Source organism: Apostichopus japonicus, chromosome 6 (assembly GCF_037975245.1).
Source record: "Apostichopus japonicus isolate 1M-3 chromosome 6, ASM3797524v1, whole genome shotgun sequence".
Lineage (NCBI taxonomy): Eukaryota > Metazoa > Echinodermata > Holothuroidea > Aspidochirotida > Stichopodidae > Apostichopus > Apostichopus japonicus.
Window position 1 is genome coordinate 6,814,065 of NC_092566.1, and position 26,306 is coordinate 6,840,370.

At 37.4% G+C, this 26,306-nt stretch overlaps 1 protein-coding gene across 1 annotated transcript in view; it reads right to left on the bottom strand.

Moving 5' to 3' along the window:
• The window catches only part of LOC139968816 (folliculin-interacting protein 2-like), a 35,745-nt gene extending 15,417 nt beyond the window's left edge, over positions 1-20,328 (bottom strand). Inside the window, exons 1-5 of the mRNA XM_071973245.1 lie at positions 20,106-20,328; positions 16,151-16,180; positions 5,983-6,094; positions 4,511-4,630; positions 680-843 (exon numbers count right to left, since the gene is read on the bottom strand). Coding sequence (XP_071829346.1) covers positions 680-843; positions 4,511-4,630; positions 5,983-6,094; positions 16,151-16,180; positions 20,106-20,182 — 503 coding nt within the window. The 5' untranslated portion in view covers positions 20,183-20,328. The remainder of the gene's footprint in view (positions 1-679; positions 844-4,510; positions 4,631-5,982; positions 6,095-16,150; positions 16,181-20,105) is intronic.
• Between the last annotated feature and the right edge of the window lie 5,978 nt (positions 20,329-26,306).

Below are 26,306 nucleotides of genomic sequence, written 5' to 3' on the forward strand. Positions count from 1 at the left end.
AGCATGAATGGACGAATTTAACAAGACGTGACAGACTGTTAGTAAACAGTTGTAGCAGAGAGACAATATGTAACAGATTTTTACAACTCATTAATGATCTTACATTCAATGGCATCATCTGCTATGACGAGCCTGTGATGCGTTCATATGATGCATTCATGCTTCTTTCTATTGTTATTATTATTATCATTATTATTAGGGTAATAATTGATTTGGCAGATGGAGTTACTCTCACTTCCCTTAATAGGGAGTTAATACTCTACAAGATATTTCTTCAGTGCTTGACCAGAAATTTTTATCCCAGTCAAACGACACTGTATTGCAGGCAAGATGATACTTCAGAGAAAACTTAAGAATATTCATAACATGAATATATTCTGGGTCTATGTTAACCTGGATTTCTGGGCACGCACAAGGCAGCCCAACCGCAAATGACTGCTGGGCCCTGTAGCATAAACAAAGCTTCAAGAATGGGCACTTGCAAACAATTCAGAAAACAGCCAGGGGAGAGGGGGGGGGGGGGAGGGAGGAGGGGAAGTCTTCACCAACTACTGGTTTTGAAAAGGCATAAGACAGGTCACTGGTCTTAATCCATTCTAGTCAAGAATTTCTAGGCTCTTTCGTCAAAAATTTGCTTCTTTAACTTAGGACGACCGTATCTCTGCATCAAATGACTTACGTTTCTTCCGTCTTCGTCACCTGAAAGACCCTGGAGAGCATAAGCTGTGGAGGTGACTTGATCGTGTGGACCTTTGTCATACTTCCCTTGTACGACATGGCAACCGACCCAAACAGCATCTCACCCAACAATTCCTCGTCTGTCGAAGGACGTCCTCTGACATACTGTCGAGAGATGAAAACGACGATGGTATTTTACGGGTCAAGAATAGGGTGAACGAAGGAAGGAAGGAAGGATAAAATCCGTTTTGGAATTCAAACAGCTAAATATGAAACATTAAAAGATATAGCCTCTCCAGCTACAGAATGGGATGTAACAGTTTAATTTTTCAGATATAATTGTTGAGTTGCAAAGGTTTGCAAAGGAGGTTTGTAGTTTGGAACATGGAAGTGTCAGGGTGATTACTCCCATGGTTGAAATGAAATTTTTACTTGAATTGAAATACTCTGCCACAAAGCGTATGTATGTATGTATTTCAGATCGTCCTGCAAGCAGGAACTCGCGAAGAAGCCATCATTGGCTTATCAAAGCCGCAAGCTGACCGAAGTCAGTCTATTAGATTCATATTTAACGTCCATGATTAAGAATTGTCAATGTCAACAACTCTGTAACTAGACGACATACATTAATCTTGGAGTGACTCGAACACGGGAGTACTGTACTGTAAGTGACCATAATTATTTGGCAATCCTTCAAGAGTAACTGTACAGTACTTTACCTTACTATACATATGAGATTATCTGTTTTTTCTAATGTGATAGATCTTCATAAATATCTGGGGATTATGTCAACAAGGAAGTACTGTATATACATGCATCTTTCAAAAAATAACTAAAAGGATGGCAAAAACATATCCGCTTCAGGCCTGATTTCCGTTTTTGGACATCTACCCAGTTTAATTATCACTTAAAAAGATGTTGGACTTGGCTTAAATTTGTGGTAATTGAGTATCCCTTTTATAACAAGTTTAAAATTTGTTTTGAAGAAATGTAAAACAATGAATGTAAATCTATATTGACTTATTTTACTAAATTCTGGGCATACATGGAACCCCCCACAAGTTGTAAATAAAGGAAGTTTTCTTCAATTTTGTACTCTTCTCTGATTTCATTTCTTCTTGGACAAATTCGGTCCGGCCAGATTTCAACCGGCTCGGATTTGATTAGGATCCTGCCAAATCGGGATCGAACAAAATTTAGATCCATTGCATCCCTAGTGGAGGATTTCAACTACTGTACTACTAGTGTACTGCACACCAATCCCACTGCTGTATGTTACTGCAGTTACCATATATACAACTGGACAATGGAATGCTAGCATAAAACCTTACATAATCAATTACTGTACAGTATAACACACAGTATGTAGCATTGGGAGAGATGGCACGTTACCATGGAAGATCTGACACACTGTACATACTGTGATTGAGGCCATCATATCCCAGTGTTGGAATATAAAACAGCTTGAGCTTAAGTTTACCCTGACAAAAAATAACTGAGCTAACCAGCTGTCCACGACTACAATCTACATTATCTACAGAGAGCTAATCCATGTGTTGTAAACTAGCCTATGCAACATTGGGACACACATAGTACTAATATTAAAGGTAATGAAATGTAATGTTCTACATGTGCGTGCAGCCTGGGCTATTGGCCTAGTGTAGATGGTTGAGAGTGATGTATCATGGTCACACAGAGCAAGAGTATGACCATATGGAGAGGTCTTGTTGATCGGAAAGGAGACAGAGAGAGGGACATACAGAGATACTATACGCATAGAACCTAAAGGGTTGAAAGAGGTTGTTGAGGGGGTGGGGGGGGGGTGTTGGGAAATGGAGAGGTCCTCAATCTTAGAGGTAATAGTTGAATAAACCTTTAGAGGTAAAATTTAATCACAGAACAAACTATCTTATTGTTTCAATGTACTGCAATTTTTCTTTTGTTATTATGAAGGAATACGTAATTACTATAATTAAAATGATTTAAAATCATGAGTAAGAGGCAGACAAGGGGGGCTCTTGTTTGAAAAGTTATCAACAGAAGGGGGGGGCTTGTTTGAAAAGTTATCAACAGAAGTAAGGATTTCATTAGCCTGCTCAAGACTTTTGTCCATCATAATAGGCAGGATTAACTGGATTCACTGGAGCTACGTAGCTGAGTACTTCTTATGCTTAAGCTACAGTATATACAGTACTGTACCATTACAGCAACATCCCATACTGACGTAAGGTAGTGCAGCAACCCAAATGTGCATGTTTCACAGTATGAATAGCAAGTCACATGAAAATAGAGGTTGCATTTTGGTCAAAAGACTTCTCTAAAAATACCTTCTTGGCAGTTTTTAATCTTCAACGTTACTCACAGAAACTTGAGAGGAATAATAAATAAAAGAAGCATTGCCTTTCTTTCTTCACATTAGGATAATTTATCTGTTATTGTCATAGCGGACATGAAACGTGAGATTGTTACCATGGAGACAATTTCCTTTGACTGAAACAAATGTTTCCTTGACAGCCCACCTTTATGGCAATTGTCAATGTATGAATGATTGCAAGACTAAAACAAAACAAAAAATATCAAAAATAACAAACAAAATGTAACCCAATAACCTCGAAGAGTACAGAATCAGAACGAGGGTTTTATTTGAGGCGGCAATAAGTACACAAGGAAGGGCAGTCAATTGTAGAAATTGTAAGTGCTATTGTAAACAACATTGGTTGCCAACAAATTTTAGTTATTAAAACAACATTACATTAAGTCATACTTTACAGGAACTGAGCAAATTTGAGCAATGTGTCCACTAAATCTTATGGCGAGTGATCTTTCCAGTACTCCTCAACCCTCCTTTGGAATAAACTCCTACTCAAAATAAAGAATGTCGTGTCTGTGGAGATGTTCAAAACTGTTTTGAAGACACACCTGTTTTCATTGTTATAATTGTTATGTTTACTCTTATTGTATATTGTGTACAAGTCTTTCACTTTCTTTTGTACAGTGCGGCGAGACTTTATTGCAAGTTGCGCTATATAAGAACTGTTTATTATTATTAATGTGCAAATCATATAGAGAAGAGAGCATGTACATATTTCGTGACACGTCCTTTGGCAGAATCAACCAAAGGACTACATAGCTACGACATGAGTACATGACCAAGTAGAGTCCAGGGATGTTATCAGGAATATTTGAGTGCCAGGCGGATTTGTGCGGTAGTGTGGTCCCAGTCCTAGGGGTGCGATCTCAGGGGTGAGGGTGCCCCCTCCCCCCTTTGGAAAAGCCCTCCCCCCCTTTGGAAAATTTTTACAAATGAAGTATGATTAGATGGCAAACGGAGCTATCTTTTTCCTATTCTGGCACTAACATCTGTGCCAAGTATCCACCCATTTTTTGGTAAAATTTGTTAAATTAATCATCAAAACAAGTGTTTCCGGACGGAAAAGTTTAAAATACTGTTTGTGCTGGGCAGCAAACAGAACTGCCTGTCATGAGCACATTAAGTTAAATTAAGTTTGGATTTTGGTTTCATTAAATTTTGGATGAAAGCTATTTAGAGCTGTGGAGACAGTTAAAGAAGAAGCCATGCTTTCAAACATACAAAGATGTATGTTTTCACTTGTTTAGCAAAGAGAAATTATTTCACAAATTTAACCACAGTTACATGAAGCAATAGTTATTGTAATTGTTGTCCAAATCTTGGACCCCTCAAATATACTTTGAAACTCGTAAAAAAACTCGGACAAATTCTTAGAGAGACCTTTGACACTGACGAACGATCTTGATTCGTCGCAACTACCTTTGAGGGAGATGTTTTTACCGATATTTTAATCAGCGTTACCTGATATCCCTTTGCGGTTGTTCCTGAGGGTGGAGGGGAGTCACAGGTAGGGTTGAGGAGACCTCGCATACGATTCTTGGCAGAGTTCGTAGTCGATGGTGAACCTTTGCAGCATTGTCCCTTCAAGAGAAAATTTGTACCAACATTATTATTATTATTTTAGGTTTACAGTCTTGTTCAAGGCCAAGGCCCTATCACATGACTTTACAACTTAATCCCTTGGTAACTTGTCACACCTACACACCAAAGTGTGCACAATTCAATCAATCTCTCCTGGGGCACCACAGTGCACCACAACCACCTGTCCCCCGGGGGACTTCCCATAGGGTGCAGCCACAAACCGGCGCACGCAACTATATTTACAAGTTACCTCGCAAGTCCCCATTTATACACCTGGGTGAAGAGAGGCAATGGAGATAAAGTGCCTTGCCCAAGGACACAATGCAATGATCTGGCCAGGACTCAAGCCTGTAATCCTTGGATCACAAGTCCGATGCCTTAGCCAATTGGCCACCACGCTCCACATAATATGTAAAGCTGTAGTCTTTCACAACTGTGACTGTGTATACGTGATAATAACTCATGCATCACCTGATTTTCGATCCATTCTGAAATAAAAACTTGCTTTAATACACACCACAATGACTCCCTTTGTCATGTGCTGAACCCAAGTAAATCTCGAAACGAAATAAATTGGCAATAAACTTGCTTCTAGACTAAAAACAAACAAAAAACCGGTCTGAATGCAACTGGTACAATCATCATTTTTTGCTGTTGTTGTCGTTTAAAGTCCTTCCTGGTTTTAAGAATGAAACCTTTATTGCATACCTACTGTACTTTTTTTTACTGATCATGAGCACATGTGACAATATTAAAAGCAAAGGTTAGTATTTTGTCTACAGAACCGGGTCAACTTTGGCACAAATTCAAGATACTGAGCAGAAAAGCAAGTTTCACATTCAAACACGGTCGTAAACAGAGAAAAACAATCATCGGAGAGCGAGGAAGGTAAATCATCATTTCACTTATGGATTACGGATGGTACCAGAGGTCCTTGTCTGAGTTTGCTCAACTTCCTTTACATTTATATGTACATAATGGCAACAAAAGGGAAAACTACATAGCAATAGAGGAAGCTACTGTACTGTATTATTTGTCCTTAACACACAGCTCTGCTCTTAAAGGGGACTCAAGTCATAAATGCAAAAAAAAAATAAATAGTGTATGAATTTGGGGAATTTTCCCCTCAATATGCAAGCGAATCGGAAGCTAAAATTTTTGTTAATCATTGGTATGGGAAGATAGTTTCAAATGAGGATTAAGATGCTAAAAGAGAAGCAAGTCACTAAAAACAAGGAGGGGGGAGGGGGAGGAACACAGCTTATTTACATGTGAATGTGCCTAGATATGCAGCATTCTAAGGGGAGATACTACGTAGACTGAACACACGCCCCCATACAGTAATAACTTACTGCGTCAATCTTCTTTACAGTTTTGGAGTCAAATCGGAGGGTTCTGCTGGTGTCGTTGTCCGTAAAGACGATCAGCCTGATCTGGCTTGGGTCAAACTCAGGTGTCGGCCACCTAGGAGAGAGAGAACAGATATGAAAACTTTGTTAAACATTGTAAACTTAAAGTTATTATAATTGATAATTAATGATAAGACTGACAAACTGTATTAACGAATGTTAGCAGTTCAAAATTTGGAGGTAGTACAGTAATACTGATGGCCCGCCTAAGTGTTATTTTGAAATACTCTCCAGTTTCTTTAGAACTTTCGTGTCAAAGGTCAGTTTCTTTTACTGCGGTTATCATCTTATCACTCACATTATCTTTATCACTCACATTACCAGCGATATCACTGCAGATTAACGCTACTATAATCTTCCACAGTGTCTGTCATTTTAACTATTAAAAATCCATGTTTGTTGCTCTGCAACACCATATTTGAATTGCTGTACATACCACTTCACCCGGGGATAGTGAAACTTCTTTCAAAACCCAAGTCTTAGCCCGGGTTACACAAGACTTTCCCGTGAAAAATATCCGTTTTAGCTGAAGACCATAACTACTGTAAAACTATGGAATGTCTACTAGAAAATTGAGAATATTTGAAGAAGTTTTAAAGACACTCATGTCAAAATTTAAAACGACTATTGAAAAGGGTGTTTGGGAAGCCTCAAAGTACTAAGGACGGCAGAACTGTGAGACCTGTATGTAAACATTTTTTTACAACTTCTGATACGGACAGTATATTTCGGCCAATTTGACACCATTTCAAGCCTTTGGAAATCTGTTTCCATTTCCATAGGTTCTCATACGTTACTTCACGTCTCAAAAACGTTACAAATAATTCTTTATTCTTACTGACTGACTGACTCGAATCCAAAAAAACCTCTGTAGTTCAAATAATGTTCAGTTCAGTGTGGGGGTGAACTGTGTTTAAAATAATAGGTTACAACCTTGTGTAAAAGTAAGTTGGCCTGATGTTTCGATCCTGGCAGGATCTTCTTCAAAGGCTTTTTTTTTCTTTCTTCATATTTTCTTTTTCATTTAAAAAAAATTTTTTTAGCCTTTGAAGAAGATCCTGCTAGGATCGAAATGTCTGGCCAACTTACTTTTACACATTCTCTTACACAGGCTCTCTAGTGGATATTTATAGTTTTATTTTACTTAGGTTACACCCTTATTAGTCATTTTGAATGAGAGCTATTAGAATGGCAATGCACTCATCACATGCCTGCTGATCCCAGCTCTGTGTTATACGTGTTAATGACGGTTATACTGTAGTTCGTTCCCCTCAGAATGGACGGAAGGAAAAGCAAGCACGCAGTACACCACGTAGCAGTTTCTTTACATGTCTTTGGCCTCTGCCTGAGATCTTGTGATAAGACTCAAAGGCTTCCTCGTTTAAAACAAAGCGAGACACTTCAAAGTTGAAAAGGAGTTTTGCTTTCCATTCCTATTATTCTCTCCACTCCTCGTGGGTGAGCACTGACGTAGGTTTATCCAAGAAACCAAATAAACGTTGGAGGCTTCCGTCTACCGCGCTGCGAACCGACTCAACCGCCATACTGTAACCGATTAATCATGGATGGTTCAGGCAGTCATGTGCTTGAGCTTAAGGCTACCACTGATTGGTGGAACACAGTCTTAACTTCCCGCTTCAACAAATGTAACCAATCATATGGCCCGAGAATAATAAGTCATTGTGTTTCATCATCACCCATTCAGTTTCAGGGGGGAGGGTGTTCTATTGTATGAGTAGGACTACACGTCTTGATGATAAACGAAAAAAACTTGCTGATGACAGTCCAGTTGCAGTCAGTTCGTGTTCGCGCGTGCGTGCGTGCGTAACTTCATTTGACATCTACCTGCATGCCAGGATCATGTTGTGAGATGTAGACCTCCCTAATCAGTAACAGCAGGATACTATGTGTGCAAACTAGGCACTGAGATTATCACAAACACCTCTTCACAGAAAGTACACATTTTTTTAAACTCGTGAGGAGTTTCGACCATTAATCTTTCAGAGATCGGATCCAAATGTGCTGGTACAAAAATGAAGGAATCTGTACAGGGAAATGAGGAACCTGACAATTGATTTAAGGAGTGGAAGGAAATTATCTCATCAGACCTTGGGTCTCCATCAGATATGCAGCTTAGGTATAAACTGTCATGAGTCACTGTCACAAGTTGACATATCAAATCTAGAGGATAGGTAAAACGTAACTACGAATCTATTATAGTCACTGACAAAGAACTCGGCCATGACACATCTGAGAATGTTTGGTTTTGCTTCGCAGATATTATGGTGTAATATTAGTGTCAGGGGGTTGTTTTTTCGTCATAGTGCGATCATTTGTGATGTCAGAGTACCAATTATTTACTTTACAAATTGTCATGGTTCAAGACTTCAAGTTCGTTGGCTGCTTCTAAACAAATAATGCCAGTAAAGTAAACATTTCTTTCAAACTTCAACGTTTCATCAATTTATAGACAGCATTTAAAAATAAGTTCACCGAGGGCTATCAAAGAACATGAGTATTGAACAGAATAAACGATTTTCAAAAATTTCAAAGCAGTAGTGGTTAATGCGATGTCAGTTTAGACTTGCGAAAGTCTTTGGCCTCTCGATGAACAAATAGAGCTGTGGTTACCTTTCTGGCGCATGTGACTCACTGTACCCATTTGGAACGGGTCGTTGATTGAATGGTTAATGAAGTTAATGAATTTGGGAATATTTTTTGGATCAAGATAGCTCATTTGATCAGAATCTGAAGGCATCTCTAGCATGATGTACAGTAGAGCACAAACTGTACCAGGGAATGATTTAGTAATTGACATTTTGAATAAAATGTCTTTAAATTTATCAAATTTATCATGATTTTCCCCAAAGAACATTTCCGATACTACTGTAGTACCTAGGTTCTGTGTACCCTATAGATTTGTTATAATTGTTTAGCAAGCAATTTTTGGATTTAAATGGGCGTCACAATAACAAAACATTTGAGTCACAGACAGACTACTCAGGCATTAGTTTGGCAAATTGCCAAATGGTTGTCTGTAATATTAAATGCATAAACAATCCAGAGGAATACATTTGATCATGTACATGTATGCATGTCTCTGCCAAAGGAAACAGACACTACCTTACTTTCCAATACTTTAATACTGTTGGTAAAACTCAGAGCTCTACGTAGTAGTATTGATATAGCAAAGAGATTGTCTAAATCACATGATGTCTAAAACAATGAAGAGGTTAGGATGATAGGGAAATGAGTTCACAAATGTCAGTTTGCTAAAAGTAATTGTGTAACCAGAATTGTAATATTACAGATGAGTACAAGAATTACTTCCCTTAGATTGAGTACATAGTGCCAGCACAAGTACTGAAACATGAATGGGGGGGGGGGGAGGGGGAGTATGAGTACAGGCAGCTACTGTATGATAGCAAGTGCATACCAGTACAGCCTCACTTCAAGGCTGCTTCTAAGAAAGACTGTGCACAAAAACTTTAAAATTTATCTGGCAAAAATATGCTTGCAATAGCTACTGTATATATATACTGTATATGTTAATAAAGAATACAGTATCCACATTTACTCTGAGAAAATAGTTCCCCCAATCTTAGATTTCTACTCACTTCCTCCAGACTCCCTTACTCAGTTTGAACTCCTCCAAACTCCTTGACTCAGTTTCTACCTTTCGCAGGCGGTAAACCTCGATGCCAAATATGCCCCCATATTACCCCAGGCACCGAGGTCAAAATTCCCAATGTTGACAATCTAGTCTAAGACCCCCTTCCCTCTCTTGATATTCTATTAATGTTATTTACATTTTCTATTGTGTACTTTGCAATGAGGGCAATTATGTAGGTGAAACAGGTTCTCAGTTCTGCTTACGTTTTAATAATCACAAAAAATCCAACCGAACATTTCAATCTTCATAGTCATTCTCTCAAAAACCTAAAATGTATTTTAATTGCCTTGAACTTCAAATCCACTACTGAACGTAAACCTAAAGAAATTGATTGGATCTTTTGTATCAAGTCTCACATCACCGGCCTTAACAAAGACTTATGACCCCTTAACAACTATCAGTTCGCTTTATATGCGTACACCCTTTAACCACTAGGCTATATGGATACTGACATATGGAAACAATCTGAAAATGTTTCTGTTTAATGGGATCACAGTAAGTTGACAGTTTGTAGAATTGTTATTAATTGAAAATCAGTTAATGAGAAACCTTGCAGCCACATATTTTGGAAATGGCCCAAAAATTTAAAAATAAATAAATGAATAATAAAATAAAATAAATAATAATAATAATGAAACAAAGCTCTTACATATTGTAATACCGTATGTCCAGGCCTTCATAGGCTTGACTCTGGAGCTGTCACGTGACAACTCCCTGCTTGAATGAACCCTTGGCTCTCACAGTAAAATACTGTACATACCTGTACTTTGTTTTTGTCCTTGACATTTAGGTGTACACATCAAATTGCTTATATGGAGATTTATAGACAAATATTGTGAAAGGTTCTGTGTTTGACATGCTGTATATACACCCTTATCCAACAACATGCAGACAGTATCAAGAACAGTACATCATTGATAATAATCATCTACTGTAAACAGTTTCTTAAGTATTGTACCAAATACTGCAACTTCAGAAGCAAGTGAAGTTTTAAGCTGCTTTGATATGGTTCAACAAATTCAAGACTGGAGAAATATCAAGCTCTGGCAGGCAACCACAATTGCAGGCACTCCCAAGTACAGTGACTGGAAGTCATATGACAAAACCACAGGGGAAGCAATAACATACTGTAGCATAGTGCACTTTTCCCACAGCAGACAATTCCATGGGATAGGCAGCAGAATGTACAGAACAGCAACTGACTTGATTTTAATTTGATTAAATTTGAATTTAGTTTGATTCATAACAATTTAAAGTTGTGCAATCAGCATAGCATAGAGGGTTTTATACAGAAGGGGTGTGGGGGTGGGATAGGGAGAACACAACACTTAGTTCAACATAAAACACATCAAAAGGGAGAAATATGTGTAGCAACACTGCATTGAGAAACTCAGCAAAGCTTCAATTTGAGCAATCTGTTTTGATTGGCAATATTTTTGGGCAGTTTATCCATTTGCTTTAAGTGCGACATAGGTGAGATAACGGTGTCATTTCCTTTCCTCCCATCTCCCTTTTTCCCTTGGCCTTATGCTCCTTTTTAGCAGACATAGTTTGTTACAATGTTAGAAAGTTGTATTCCTTCAAAGTGGAGCCACATACATATTTGATGCAAACCCATCATTTGACTTATTACTAAGGATAAACCTAGAACCAACACTTCCTAGTTTCCATTCACGGAATAATAGAATGAAAACGTAAAAACCATAGTTCTCTGCTAAAGTGTTGTGGATATCACATATAAATTGAGCTGACCCAAAATTGCCTAACGAAAATTGCACCCATAAAATAATAGAGCGACCTGCAACTTGTTTACAGTCGACATACCGCAGAGAAACATTAAAAGAGCAGAAATCGGAAGACTCAGGGCCGTCTTAATGCATGGGCCCACTGGGCCCTGGCCCAGGGCCCCGCGATGTCAGGGGCCCCGCAATCGCAGTAACCCCATATCTTAATCTGGGAGGAAAACTTATTGAATAGGCCATTATGCCTGATTGAATTCGATACTTGACAACTTGTGACGAGAGTTGGTGAAACACTTGAGAGTTTGACATTAAATATTCGAATCTGAGTTGGCAACCCTGGAATATACAATGCCCCGAAGGCTTACAACACCAGACAACTCGGACTTAATAGGCTCTCTCTCATGTGCATAGAAAGCGACATCCTCAAAAAGATTGACTTTCAGCCAATCATACAACATATCATACAACACAATCTGACATATAGAAACAATCCGAGAATGTTTCTGTTTGATGGGATCACAGTAAGTTGACAGTTTGCAGATTTGTTATTAATTGAAAATCAGTTAATGAGAAACCTTGCAGCCACATATTTTGGAAATGGCCAAAAAATTTAAAAATAAATAAATGAATAATTTAATAAAAAAAAATAAAAAAATAATAATGAAACAAGCTCTTACATATTGTAATACCGTATGTCCAGGCCTTAATAGGCTTGACTCATAGAGCTGTCACATGACATCTCCCTGCTTGAATGAACCCTTGGCTCTCACAGTAAAATAATGTACATACTTTGTGTTTGTCCTTGACATTCAGGTGTACACATCAAATTGCTTATATGGAGATTTATAGACAAATATTGTGAAAGATTCAGTGTTTGACATACTGTATAAACACCCTTATCCAACAACATGCAGACAGTATCAAGAAGAGTACATCATTGATAATAATCATCTTCTGTAAACAGTTTCTTAAGTATTGTACCAAATACTGCAACTTCAGAAGCAAGTGAAGTTTTAAGCTGCTTTGATATGGTTCAACAAATTCAAGACTGGAGAAATATCAAGCTCTGGCAGGCAACCACAATTGCAGGCACTCCCAAGTACAGTGACTGGAAGTCATATGACAAAACCACAGGGGAAGCAATAACAGATAGCATAGTTCACTTTTCCCACAGCAGACAATTCCATGGGATAGGCAGCAGAATGTACAGAACAGCAACTGACTTGATTTTAAATTTGATTAAATTTGAATTTAGTTTGATTCATAACAATTTAAAGTTGTGCAATCAGCATAGCATAGAGGGTTTTATACAGAAGGGGTGTGGGGGTGGGATAGGGAGAACACAACACTTAGTTCAACATAAAACACATCAAAAGGGAGAAATATGTGTAGCAACACTGCATTGAGAAACTCAGCAAAGCTTCAATTTGAGCAATCTGTTTTGATTGGCAATATTTCTGGGCAGTTTATCCATTTGGTTTAAGTGCGACATAGGTGAGATAACGGTGTCATTTCCTTTCCTCCCATCTCCCTTGGCCTTATGCTCCTTTTTAGCAGACATAGTTTGTTACAATGTTAGAAAGTAGTATTCCTTCAAAGTGGAAACACTGTCACAAACATATTTTATGCAAACCCATCGTTGTACTTAACTTATTACTAGCCCGGATAAACTAAGAACCAACACTTCCTAGTTTCCATTCACGGAATAATAGAATGGAAACGTAAAAACCATAGTTCTCTGCTAAAGTGTTGTGGATATCACGTATGAATTGAGCTGACCCAAATTTGCTCACGAAAATTGCACCCATAAAATAATAGAACGACCTGCAACTTGTTTACAATCGACCTACCGCAGAAAAACATTAAAAGAGCAGAAATCGGAATACTGTACTCCAACAACGTGCTACTATAAACACAAACTAATCTGCCCAGTAATCCTCTTTATAGACAATGTCATATGACTAGATAGCAAGCCTGAACAACAAGTAAATATTTGACTTTGTTGACACTAGATTTTAAACTAAATCAAGAATCTGCTTTTAATTTACCAAACTTTTTATTCACCTAATAAACATGTAAGCAAAAGATTGCTATACATGTACAACACGATGTAAATCTCTAAATTTTCTGTATCTACTTGTAGAATAAATCATTTTTCGGGTAGCAAAAAAAAGGGAGTTTTTTAAGGTTAAAAAGTTTGAATCATTTTGAATCTTTTAGCAACTATTTTGTCTGATAAATAAAGTTATTTTCAAAGTCTTTCTTCATGATTATGCTTGATGAAGCACGTAGACATTGGCTGACTTTTGCTAATAGGCTCCGTTAACTTAAAAATGAACACCTGTCTTCATATGAAGCTCAAGTGACACAGGAAATGGTTAAAAGTTGGCTGCAAAAGAGACATCATCTGACTGTCAACTAATCACATGCAAAACCACAGACTAGACCAGAATTAATTCTATATCATACAGTACTACAGGTCTCCCACCCACTCAGTATTTTCCAATTCTCTGAGAAGCCATAAAGTTGTAGAAAGCAGGATAAAAATATTCTAAAAGGTACTGTACTGTTCTGTACCTCAGAGCAGTATTTCTATGCTTAAAAAAATATATATATTTTAAAAAAAAAATTAGAAAAATATATATATATATTTTTTTAAATAAATTTAAAAATAAATAAAAAGTCTGTACTGTAATAAGCTGTACTGAAATGTGGAAGTTTGTCTGTGACCAATTGGTAAAGGTCCCTGTTCCTTTAATCGTCTATGCCAGGCGGGGGGGGGGGGGGGGGTCAGAACGTCTGGCTCAGCCATGCAGAAAGAAATACAAAATGCACACTGAATCTGCTATCCAGCATTGCTGCAAATATCTAATATGCATAGGAATACAGTAATGTTTCCTTAGGTCACACTTATTGTGTACATATATGAACTGTAGGCTAGATGTATGTATTTATAACATTTAGGGTTGACCAACAACATTCTTCAAAATCAACTCTACAGATGTTGGAAATATTGACTGTTTAATTTTGAAGCATTTTATTCAGTTGTCTCTATTGTGGCTATAAGATTTTGTTTACCTTCTGTTTGTTTACAAGGAAGTGAAGTGGAGAAAGATGAAGCAAAAAAACTATCTAAATTGAAGTTAATCAACAATCAAATAATAAAAGTTAGCCTATGTCAAGGTTTAACTGATTGCCAATTTTTGACTAATAAACTAGATGAATATTCACGAGGGCAGCCCATGTATACACAAAAGACATCCTGAATGAGAAATTTCACTCTTCAGTGTCAAATGGATTATTCAAGATTAAGATGACCCTATCTTCAGTCACCAAGTGTAATAACTGCATGGGTAATCGTCGAGCATAACACAACGAGACCCCCCCCCCCCCCGCCCCAGACAAACACACTGCAATCCAGTGTCGCTGTGCCACATTCATAGTAGCACACAAAACAAAAGTTGTGGTGTACTATCACATAGATTCAGACCACTCGTTTTTTTCTCCTGGTCATCTTGACATAAACTATCAACACAATAGAGTAGGTCCATCCTGTTTATCTGGTGTTGGAAGTAGTTTCAGGTTCAGCTGACGAGAATCACTGCTTTAGCTTTTTCCCACTGGTGCTTCTTTTGTTGGCTGTTTTGTGTGGTCAGGGATTATCTTAAGCTTTGTTTGCTGGCAAGTATAAAATTGATGCTTGGAGGCTTTCTACTCAGTTTTACTCCAGCTTCCTCTTCATGACATACTTGCTTCACATTTTACTCATATATACTGTTCTTTACTTCATTACTTTGCATTTTACTTTATTACAAAGTACTGTACTCTTATTCATCTATTTGGATTACATTATTACTATTGGATCTTTACAATAATAATAACACTGGAAATCTTACTCTACTTGTGTTGTGTTTATTATGCATCCCCTGTTATAGTACAATTCCACACCCACACACTAGTGAGTACACCAGCCCACAGTTTCCTCACATAACCAAACTACAATGAGAGTCATTCAGTAACCACAACTGCACATCATGTATGTACCACTACTGTGCAATTAATGAGTAAAAGGTCACTTTCTGTGAATTTGATATCACAAGACAAATCCTCAACAGTAGCAAGTCTAAAGTTCACACACTTTGTTGAGTATTCTAGACCTGTGTCAACAACTCTTAAGCCCACCATACTGTAACCCATGATACTGTGAGTGAATAGAGACATGTGCAATTAAACACTTCATAATACACTATATAGTATTATAAAGTTTAAATTGCACATCACTCTATTCACTCTCAGTTTCATGGGGTAGGGGGCAGGGGAGGTCTCAAGTACTGGCTTGTAAACAAATGCCATGTGCTTAGCCATCCATTGAATTATTATCTTTGTGAATAGTGAATATATTTCTTTGATTAGCCAATAATGTGAAAGGCAGGCTTCCCCAGCACAACAGCAGAGGACTGCTGAGGTAATGGTTCTTACACAATTCATGAATTCAAGTTTGCTTGAAATTTGTCGATTATCCGTCTAGCGAATAGAAAAATATGAAGCAGACTGTAATTATCTGGCTTCACAGATGCATGTAACATTTCTCACAATACTTTTACACACGGTGAAGTAAATACATGTGTTCTTCTAGCGGTAAGTATTGCTGTACATACTGTACTATTGCTACGGTTGCAAAATAGATCTCTCTTACCATTTGTACGATGTTAGTCTTTCTGGCGATCTGAGCAACAAAAGAAAAGAAGAAAAGATATATAAACAAGTGGCTTTTACACAAACATGTACAATTGATAAACTCTTTGCAAATTTCATTACACTTTAGAAAAGAGCTGTGTGTTGCCCGCATGTTCAAGCTGCCAGTGTACGATAATAGACGATGTTTCAAGTGTGTCTTCCAAAAGAACAACATAATCAACACGACGTTAAAAACAGAATAAAACAAAATACTGTTTATACTCGAAGCAGCTAAATGTGTTTGTGTTCTGTCATATCAATACAATTCAGTACAAATCAACTTCTTGGCTTCAAGTTGTTAAATGAATGTCACAACAGATCACCCTCTCAATTTCTTTCAATACAAACATACACTTTGACTATAGTGATGCGAATGGTTAAACCGTGAGACCGACCAACAGAATTACTACTCGGACCAGATATTCGTCAAATCACGAACACCTTTCTCCATTTGAAAGTTACATTTTAATTCGAATTAATGAAAGGGAGTGACTAGTAAATTTATATAAATATGCAACCTTACCATATATATAAATCAGTTCACAGGTCCAACGACAACAGTTATTTACGATCTTACCATAGACGTGACTGAAGGCCTCCATAGCCACATTGTAACATCAGGCTCATGTATGCCCCCTAAAGTATAGGCCTAGATGGGTTTTAGGTTGAATGTGTAATGAACGAGGTACTCTGGGACCGACTGAAATTTCCGGTCGGGTACCAGGGCACAAATTTTTGGACCATTTCTGTCAGTGTCACGCATTTAAATAAAGATGAACCTTATCAGGCTTAATAGACCTGAATATGTCAGTGCACGTTGACACAGTTCAGTTTCAATATTAAAGGCTAATTAAATTATCCATAAAAAAAGTGGGACTAGCTTAATCATTTCAATTCTAAACTGATAGTGGTAGTTTGTCGAAGCTGACAAAACCGTCAGAGTCGATAGCGCCAGAAATTGTCCAAAATGTCAGCTGCCAAAAGGTGCAACAAAAAGAAAAGCCCTCCCCCCAAAAATGGGACAGGTAACCAACAAACCTTTGAGATTTAATTCTTGGCAGTCTGCGCGAACAAATGAACGCAGTCTCTGCCGCAGCGAGTTGCGGTTACGCGATAAACTTTACAGGACATCATATACACAACAAACAAACTTCAAGGGAAGAAAATGTGTAGTGCATGTAAGTAAAGCTAGCTCAAAACGCCTTGCATCAAGCAAGGCTGAGAAATGTCACACCTAAAAAAAAAGGTTCATCATTTAAGTACTTGAATGAAATACAGATTATTTCTTCATTCATGTTTTAAATATGTTACACGGCTGCAAAACTTTTTTCATTTCACTGCTAAGTTCCTACGACTGATTTTTTTACCATAGGCCTCTAGAGACAAAATCAGCATCATAGTAAGTTTGAATGTAGGTGCTCATAAAGCTCAGTACTACCTTTCACGTTCTTCATCTGATAATAATTTTATCTTATCAACAGAGTGCGCTCGTTATCCATATTTTCATTTATTGTGCTTAAGTTTCTTGTACGTTTTCCGTCCCCCGTTTTAACGTTTCCTGTTGACGTCTTTAGCGTTTTGACGACCATATTTCAAAGTAAGTAAGTAAGTACATTGTAGGCCTACTCTCACACTCATCAAAATAAGAGATGCATTCAAACTGCATATGAAAAGCAAATAACTTTGAAAAAATATTGCATAGTAATTGATAAACAGGTAAAATAATTCAGGAGAGTGTTTCAAATACAAATAGTTAATATGACGTAGGGAAAATATGACATTTGTATGGTGACCGTTTGTTATGAATGTTGTACCCTTAAAAATATGTTCACCTGCCTTTGAACTTCGTGTTCACTGAGTAAGAAAGATATAGTTATATATATATAGTTATATATATATAGATTTAGTTATAGGTCTAAGTGTAATCTAAATCATTTGTAAATATCCGTTGACTACTAATGAGGACATTACTTTGGTCAGAATTTGCTGATATACCAATAATCTTTCAAGCACAGTTTGTATAACATTACTGTTGTATACAGTCTACAGTATAGGGAAGGCTCACATGATGATCATCAAGTGAGTCATCAAAGCTTGCCTTTTCATAACTGGGCTTAATTTTTCTACAGTCTGTAAGTTTATAAACTGTTGGGATTACCAATGCTTTTTTATGCTTCTAGGGTGAATGAAATCAATATAATCCTCTATGAATAGACAGTCAGTATCAGAAGGGATTGTAGGGGATTAACCAATGCCTTTTTTTCATAGGTCAAAAAGTGAAACCGATGGAAACTTTGGGTTTTGTTGCAAAACCTCACCTGTGTGTCGGGCGTTGTCAACTTTGATGAACTAATACTGCATGATTTCAAGGTTACGAAGTCAATTTGTAAATGTTCTTTTTTCTATCATAATCTTTTCTTTTCATACCTTCACCTATAGCTGGCACAAGACTATGCTTTGATCATAGTGTTCACAACACTATTAATTTCGAATGTATGTGGTCTACATATATAAGCAGATGCAAAAGTGAGTACTGCATGGATTCTATTATCACAAAAAATGACAAGCAGGACTGTAGGCACCTCTCTTCAGTCTGAAAATATTGAAATACTTCATAGTCTATTTCCTACATGATCATTCCTTTGATGACGTTTGAAATCAGCCCACAGAGATCACGATTAGATCCACTCGTGTCATGCTAATATTTAGTCAAAAAGACCTTGAACCTAACATCAGGCCCTAAATTTGAGGCAAACATCAAGCAAGTGATGCTAGACCTAACGTTAGGCCAACAACATCATTAGATAATTTCGGTTCCAGTGCCATTCTGTCATAGGTACATACTGCCATGCCATAAGTTTCGATCCTTTCCGCCATGGCGGAAAGGCTCAAAGCCTATGGCGGAAAGGTACATTTTGGAATGGATTTTACACATGAATGTATACTTCGGTGAAACTTTCTTTGATTCACATGGAAGGATAGATACGTCGTCTTAAAATGTAATGGTTCGCTGGATACAAGGGACGAAATAGTTTTAGAGAATTGATTAGCAATAATTGCTCGACAATTCTTGGAAATAGCAATTAGCATTAGCAGGTACTGCATCTTTTGCTAATCAAAAGTAATATTGATTAGCAACTGGCAATTCTTGGGTAGCAAATTGCTATGCGAACCCAGTTATTTCATCCCTTGGGATAGAATGAATTGAAGTTAAGGCAATATTGGGGAACTGAGACACGGTCTTTAATGTAGATGTTGATTGAATAGTTTTAATTGTAAGTTCGTGAGAGTCGATACACTGTCTTCAATTATTTGAATTAATCAAATTAATTTAGGCCTAGGTAGAATGTTTATTAAAAGACTGATTCTGATTGTTGATTTTAATGAGCGATTTTGTGGATTTTTTGGGCCTAGGTAGTGTGAAACGAAGCAATATATACAGTGAATATAGGCCTAAAGTGTACCCACAATGTGCTCTTTCCGCCATACAAAAGTGCTCAACCGCCATCGGAGTAACAAGGCGGAATGGCACTTTTTCTATGGTGGAAAGAGCACATTTTCTATGGCAGAATGTACTGATGGCGGAATGACACGGCCCCCGATAATTTCTTGTCATAGCCTGACAAGACTTGGTGTTTATGTTAATTGTTTGAAATAGGCATAGGGCATAGGCTAGGCTTATGTACCATAGCATATTACAAGCTGAACTAGAAGGTGTAACTCGAAATATCATAATCCTAACCCTAGTGGCATGCCTAGGATTAAATATACCTTTTAAACCAAACTCAGGCTGACCTAGTGTAACTGAGGCCTAGCCTAGTCCAACTTAACACAATTATGAATAACTTACGCATATGTTAGGCTCAATCATGTTAATGCTAGCCTAGGCCTACGTCGTTAGTTAGGCTACTTACAGTAAGTTTGGTTCCTTTCTTGAACACCTCTGGCGACGTCTTCGATCAGAATTGAAAATTTTCTGTAGGATAGGCATTTCTATGTTAGCTTTAAATTAATGGAATACATGGAAACCATCTTTCTGGCCATTGCTATTCACCATCGGTTGATAAGTAAGATAGTCGTTTTTTAATGTGCGGACTTTTCTTTTTGCTTTGCTTGTAAACAAATGTCATGTGTGTACAGTCATTCGTCACATGATTATCTTTGGACAGCAAAGAAGCTGAGAGTGTATCGATCTCTTTGATTGGTTAAAAATATGATCGGTAAACTTTAACAGCTATAGCGGTTGGATAATAAGAACTGCATATTCAGTAGCCATATGACAACAACCGCAAGGCGGTTTACTGATTAAGACCTTTTATAGACCATGTACTTGCTGAGTGCAAAGGTAATGATGTTACGCAATTCATAAATTTCAAATGTTACGCAGTTGTCATTTTGTTACGGACTTCATCTCTCCAGTGAGAGAGTGTTTAAGAATGGCTTTAGGCCCAACACTAAGTATCATTTATTGCAGAACGTTATAGGAAACACTGATAGCAGGATGTATTTCTTTGCCACTTATAATTGTTCCATTAACTGACACAAAATACGTCACTTTCCAGGGCCACCAGCGCAAGGATGAATCGAAGTTTGTGTCCAAGCACTATATATGCTAACTGATGTATTGGACTATGTGCATGGTATATTCAAATTTGCTCAACATGGCCGTTTAGATTTTCAGCTAGAAGAGATGGAGATGAAGCACACATGGTACTCCCCAATCAATCTGCCAGCTCTGGTAATCTGCCTGATAAAGCATTGAATTTCTACACTTCAAATCACATTGAATCCACCTGATTTTTGCCAATGTTAACCAATGGGTAACAATTCACCTTTGGTTTGTAGCAATTGAAGTTATTTGAATTCTTTATTTTTTTTATTTTTTAATGTTCATACAGTGTAAGGCATAAATTGTAAGCAACGTAAATATTCATGAAATGATGTCGAAAACATGGCAAGAAAAAAGCTTCAAAACCTTTTATATGATAGGCCTATACTATTGTCTGAGTTTATATCATACGAATATAACGTATTACGATAAATGTTACGTCGTCAATAAAGGTAAGTACGATTTCACACGGATAGGGTCTCAAATAAGCTAGTGTAAGGCTTCCTGATCCTTGGGTCTCTAAACTAAGTTGTGCGAACAATTGTGTCGCAATTTCTCCTAACCATAAGCCGCACGGATCCCGAGCGATGACATCATATAGGTCAGTGTTGGAAGGTCATTTGAAACCGGAAATGTGTTTCTTGTCATTATGCAGATGTAAGAAAAAAATAGCAAAAAATCCTCATGCTCATATAGGAAATATGACCCCGAAAGCTATATCATGTTAACTAGCCAATGGGGTCAATGGAAGTCAAAGGTCAAACTTTGCCAAATTTGTTGCTGAAAATTACCTCGCAAATAAACCATAAGCCCTTAAACTACCAAACTTTTTGGGTGCACCCCTAGGTATAAGCTATCGTAATCTCCATAAGTGATGTTGTCATATGTCAAAGGTCAATACAGCAAAAACTGTTCTTTTGTATTACCTATTAAACACACGTCAATATGGGGAAATGGCTAGTGTCATACCCAGGGGCGTCGATCCGAACTGAAAAGTGGGGCGGGGGGGGGGGCATAAATGACTAAACACGGATAAAACTGAAGGGGTGTGAACGTAGTGCACACCCGCGAGCGCCTTTATCCGGTGGGATCCCTGGTCCCTGAATTGAATTTCAGTCATAAATATATTTTAACAAAAGTCACATCTGACAAGTGATTAGACTTAAATCAAGAAATACTTATCTATTGAACTTCCAGGTGTAACTAAGGTGGAGCCTTTATCATGACTAGTAAAATGGAAACTTAAACTCAAACGGATTTTTTTTCCATTTTTTGGTATTTTTTTTTCCATTTTTTTTATTAAACATGTGAACACAGGAATAAAATCAGTTTGTTATACAGGTGTCTACAACATGCACACATATGGTATCATAAGGAGATTTAAAAAGCACTATTGGGTATCTGGGCACATTCTCTTCATCGAAAACATTTAAAGGCATTGAAGACTCGCCCCATACCGCATGCGGCCATCTGAAAAAGTTAACTTTCCGTTGCTTGCAAGTATACGTTTTGTTCGTGTCGCTACAAAATGCATACAGTAATGAAACGTGATACCTTGTTATCTTTAGCTGGACCTGAGATGTCCATCGCTGTATCGTTTGTATACTGTGCTGTGGGTATTGACCGCAGCTGTATGTACTGATTGTACACGAGTGTCTAATTACCAACGGTAGCAAGCTGTGTGTGTGTATTTTCTGGGATCGATGGTGGTGTTTAACACTTCTGTTACACCTCATGCGAAACTATATCAAATTACCGGCATTAGACGTTTCTTTTTGCGCGAGTCTTCACACCCTTTAAGCCTTTAAAAACTAATTCAGGGCCGTAGTCTGGGTAGAATCTCTAAGAGGGTGCATTTGAGGAACATCGAGAAACATGTATCATCCAAATATTAATGCTTTTGATGCGCGTATATACCAGGGCATTTTTAAAGAAATTTTTAGTGCCATGTGCCATCTCCCCAAAAGGACCATCATGACACTATACCTAAACGGAGCGCCACCATCGGTTGGCATACCAGAGTAAGACAAATTTTGCCCAAAATGCCTCCCATATTGCCGGAAATGGCACTTCCATGGCCTTGTAAGTTGCATGTAAACATTCTCAATTTGGAGATCTCATGTTTTAGAAATTTACACATAAGCTCCGCTTTAGTCATGTTTTACATAGGTTATTAAATATAAAAGCAGGCTATATGGCATTCTGATGGTAGCCGTATAGCCTATATCTGCTGAGGAGAGCCAAATGGGAAATTTTGATGTAAATTAATTTTTAGGTTAATAATGGTAATTATTTGTTTTACATGCCAAAAAGGTACCTACTTGGGGAGGAGGGGGGTGGGTTGCGAATGAGTTGTAGGGGACTGTGCCTCAATATTCTTACATAAAACATTGAGGCACTGATATAGGGGCTAACAATGAAACTGGTATGCCCTAATGAAACATGTAAACGTAACAAATATCATTATGAACCGTTGTTTCACATTAGACTCATTGATAACTCATTTTAAGTGTTATGAGCTCTCTACATTCAATGTCATTCTGATCAAACTCGTCAGAACCAAAACAAACGCACGTATGGAAAGCCGTTTTAACATTTAATCGGGAATATCAGATATCTTAAATTGTCTCTTATTTGCTATATCTAAAATTCTATTTCAGATATCTTAAATTAAATTCGAGATATCTGAAATATATTTCGAGATATCTGAAATTTCTAATTCAGATATCTGAAATTGAATTCGAGATATCTGATATTGAATTCGAGATATCCGAAATTGAATTCGAGATATCTGAAATTCTGATTCGAGATATCTGAAATTCTAATTCGAGATATCTGAAATTGAATTCGAGATATCTGAAATGCATATGCAGAAGTTCGTAAAAAGGCTCGAAAATTAAGCTACAGAAAATTGACAGTACAGGTGGCTGCCATCGTCGCGTCGACGTATGGGTGGGATTGAATCTAGCTTGCTTGCTGGCTAACGTTAGGCCTAATATACATAATATGCATATAATTAACTAGTTGTGGAAAGAATTCGAGATATCTGAAATTGAATTTCAGATATCTGAAATTGAATTCGAGATATATGAAATTGAATTCGAGCTATCTGAAATTCTATTTCAGATATCTAAATTAAATTCGAGATATCTGAAATTGAATTCGAGATATCTGAAATTAAATTCGAGATATCTGAAACTCTATATTAGATATCTGAAATAAAATTGCAGATATCTCGAATTCAATTTCAGATATCTGAAATTCTATGGTATTTCGAGATATCTGAAATTGATTTTAAGATATCTGCAATTATTTGTAGATATCTTCAATAAATTGGAGATATCTGTAATTTAATTTGAGATATCTGAAATTATATCGAGATATCTGAAATTCCTTATTAAATGTTAAAACAGCTTTCCATACGCACGGACATCGCATCCACGATCGTTCAGAAACGTGATTAGTGGTTAAAACAAACCTTGGCAATACGTGCCTAGAATCTTAATTGAGGTTGCACACTGACTTATGAAATCAGATGATATGATATGATCATTTTGCTAAAACTAACTGAAATAACTGGAATCGTAGGCTTACTTTCAGTTAGGTATAGTGGAAATCCCAACAATGAAAACAAAACACTTCAAACTATCATGAGTGGCATTGCTAACCAAACTGAATGCAACAATGTTATGTTACATGTAGTGCTATATTGCTTGTTATACGTGATAACACAACACTATACAAAATATGAAAAATAATATACTGGAAAGGAGATTAGCGAATGCTGTGTGCCTTCATTATTAGTTGGCTTAGCAGATATCCTCAGCGGTGCATGGGAGCGGTTCCTCACTTAATTGACGCTATAAATGAAATCCGTAATTCTTATTTCAACCCAGCTGAAAAGTTCTATTTTTCATAGGGGTGAGGGTGAGGTTGGGGGTGGGTTGAGCAGATGAGAATATCACATTAAGAAACTCCTAATCTCATGGCACAATGTTCAACTCCTTTTATGAGATACACGAGTGATTATGAGCCTGATAAGCTCAGCGAATACACGAGTCAGTCATCAAACCTGGGGGAGGGGTCGGGGGGGGAGGGGTGGCATTTGATATTGTGTCCCCAAGCTTCAAAAAGTAGGGAGGGGGCGTGTCACCCTGCCCCCCATATGATTGACGCCCGGTAATACCCATGCACGTAAGAAAACAGTGACTTTTAATTTTCGATATCGCAATCATTTACAATTCGTCAATTGTCATGAGCTCAAGGAAGTTCTAAGGTCAATAAATCTTAGTGATCTACTACTTAGCGAGATCTACTTATGCCTACGACATTGGTGGGCAATATATTACCACAATAACTATAGTAAGCACTATGTTCGTCTGTATAGATGGGCATTTCACCTTATTGTCTTCATATTATGAATTCCGACCATTTTGATTGATGACTCTATGCGGTTTGAACATCGTATACATATTCCCTACCGAGTTTTGTGTTATGTCTGCATGATTAACTGGCCAATGACTGACCTAATGTTTGTTGTGTATTAGACTTATAGTTATCTAGTCACTTCCATTGATGAGCTGCACATATTTATGAAGTCATTTCTAAAACAACAGAAAAAAGGGGTATATAGAAGTAAAAACCTGGACTGCATAATAGGGTGTTTTCACGTTCTATAACATATTAAATTGGTTTAATGTCATAAATTAATATTGATTGAATTATGTGCCTAAAGTATAATACTTTTTCGTCTATGTATATCTGGAACTATCATGATATTAACGTCGAGGAATAAGACGGTTTGTCTAGCTGACCAAGACGTTAGAAACGTCAGCGATTTGGTAGCCTGCTATTTCAGTCGCCCTGCGTGTTACCCGTTTTTACTGGCAGAGTATTATTCCTATTTGGGAACTTTGCTTTTACTATACTGTCGTTTGCTGTTGGCAAATTATCAGAGCCGTAGATTCTGCATTGAAAACTATCTAAGCGTAGCACCACCATGTATTGGCGCTACGCGTACAAGAAAATTTTGGCTGAAAATGCCTCCCAGATCGCTGAAAATGGCACTTCCCAGGCCTTGTAAGTTGCATCTAAGTTTGAAATTACTAGCGATATCATAAACAAATACAAACAAAATATGCTCAAGGGGGGGGGGGGCGGTCGCCCCTTAGCCCCCCCCCCCCTCCGAGAATCCGAGTGAAGAGGGTAAAGTAAACTACTCCAATATGACCATTCACATGTGGTTTCTGTTCTAAGTACTGGACAATGTTTATATGTCTTTTCCTCTAAAAACGATACCCATAAAAAGATTTCCGTAGTGTGCAATACATCAACAAGATGGAAAAAAAACAATAAACCTTTAAGAAATAATAACTTCAATGGCTATAGCCATTATCTAAGCAAATTGGGGAAAATGATTCGTTTATAAATTTAATAAAGTAAGTGTATATCAGGAAACATTGATTGATATTTCCATCTTTCTTGTATTGTTTTCGAAGGGGGTGGG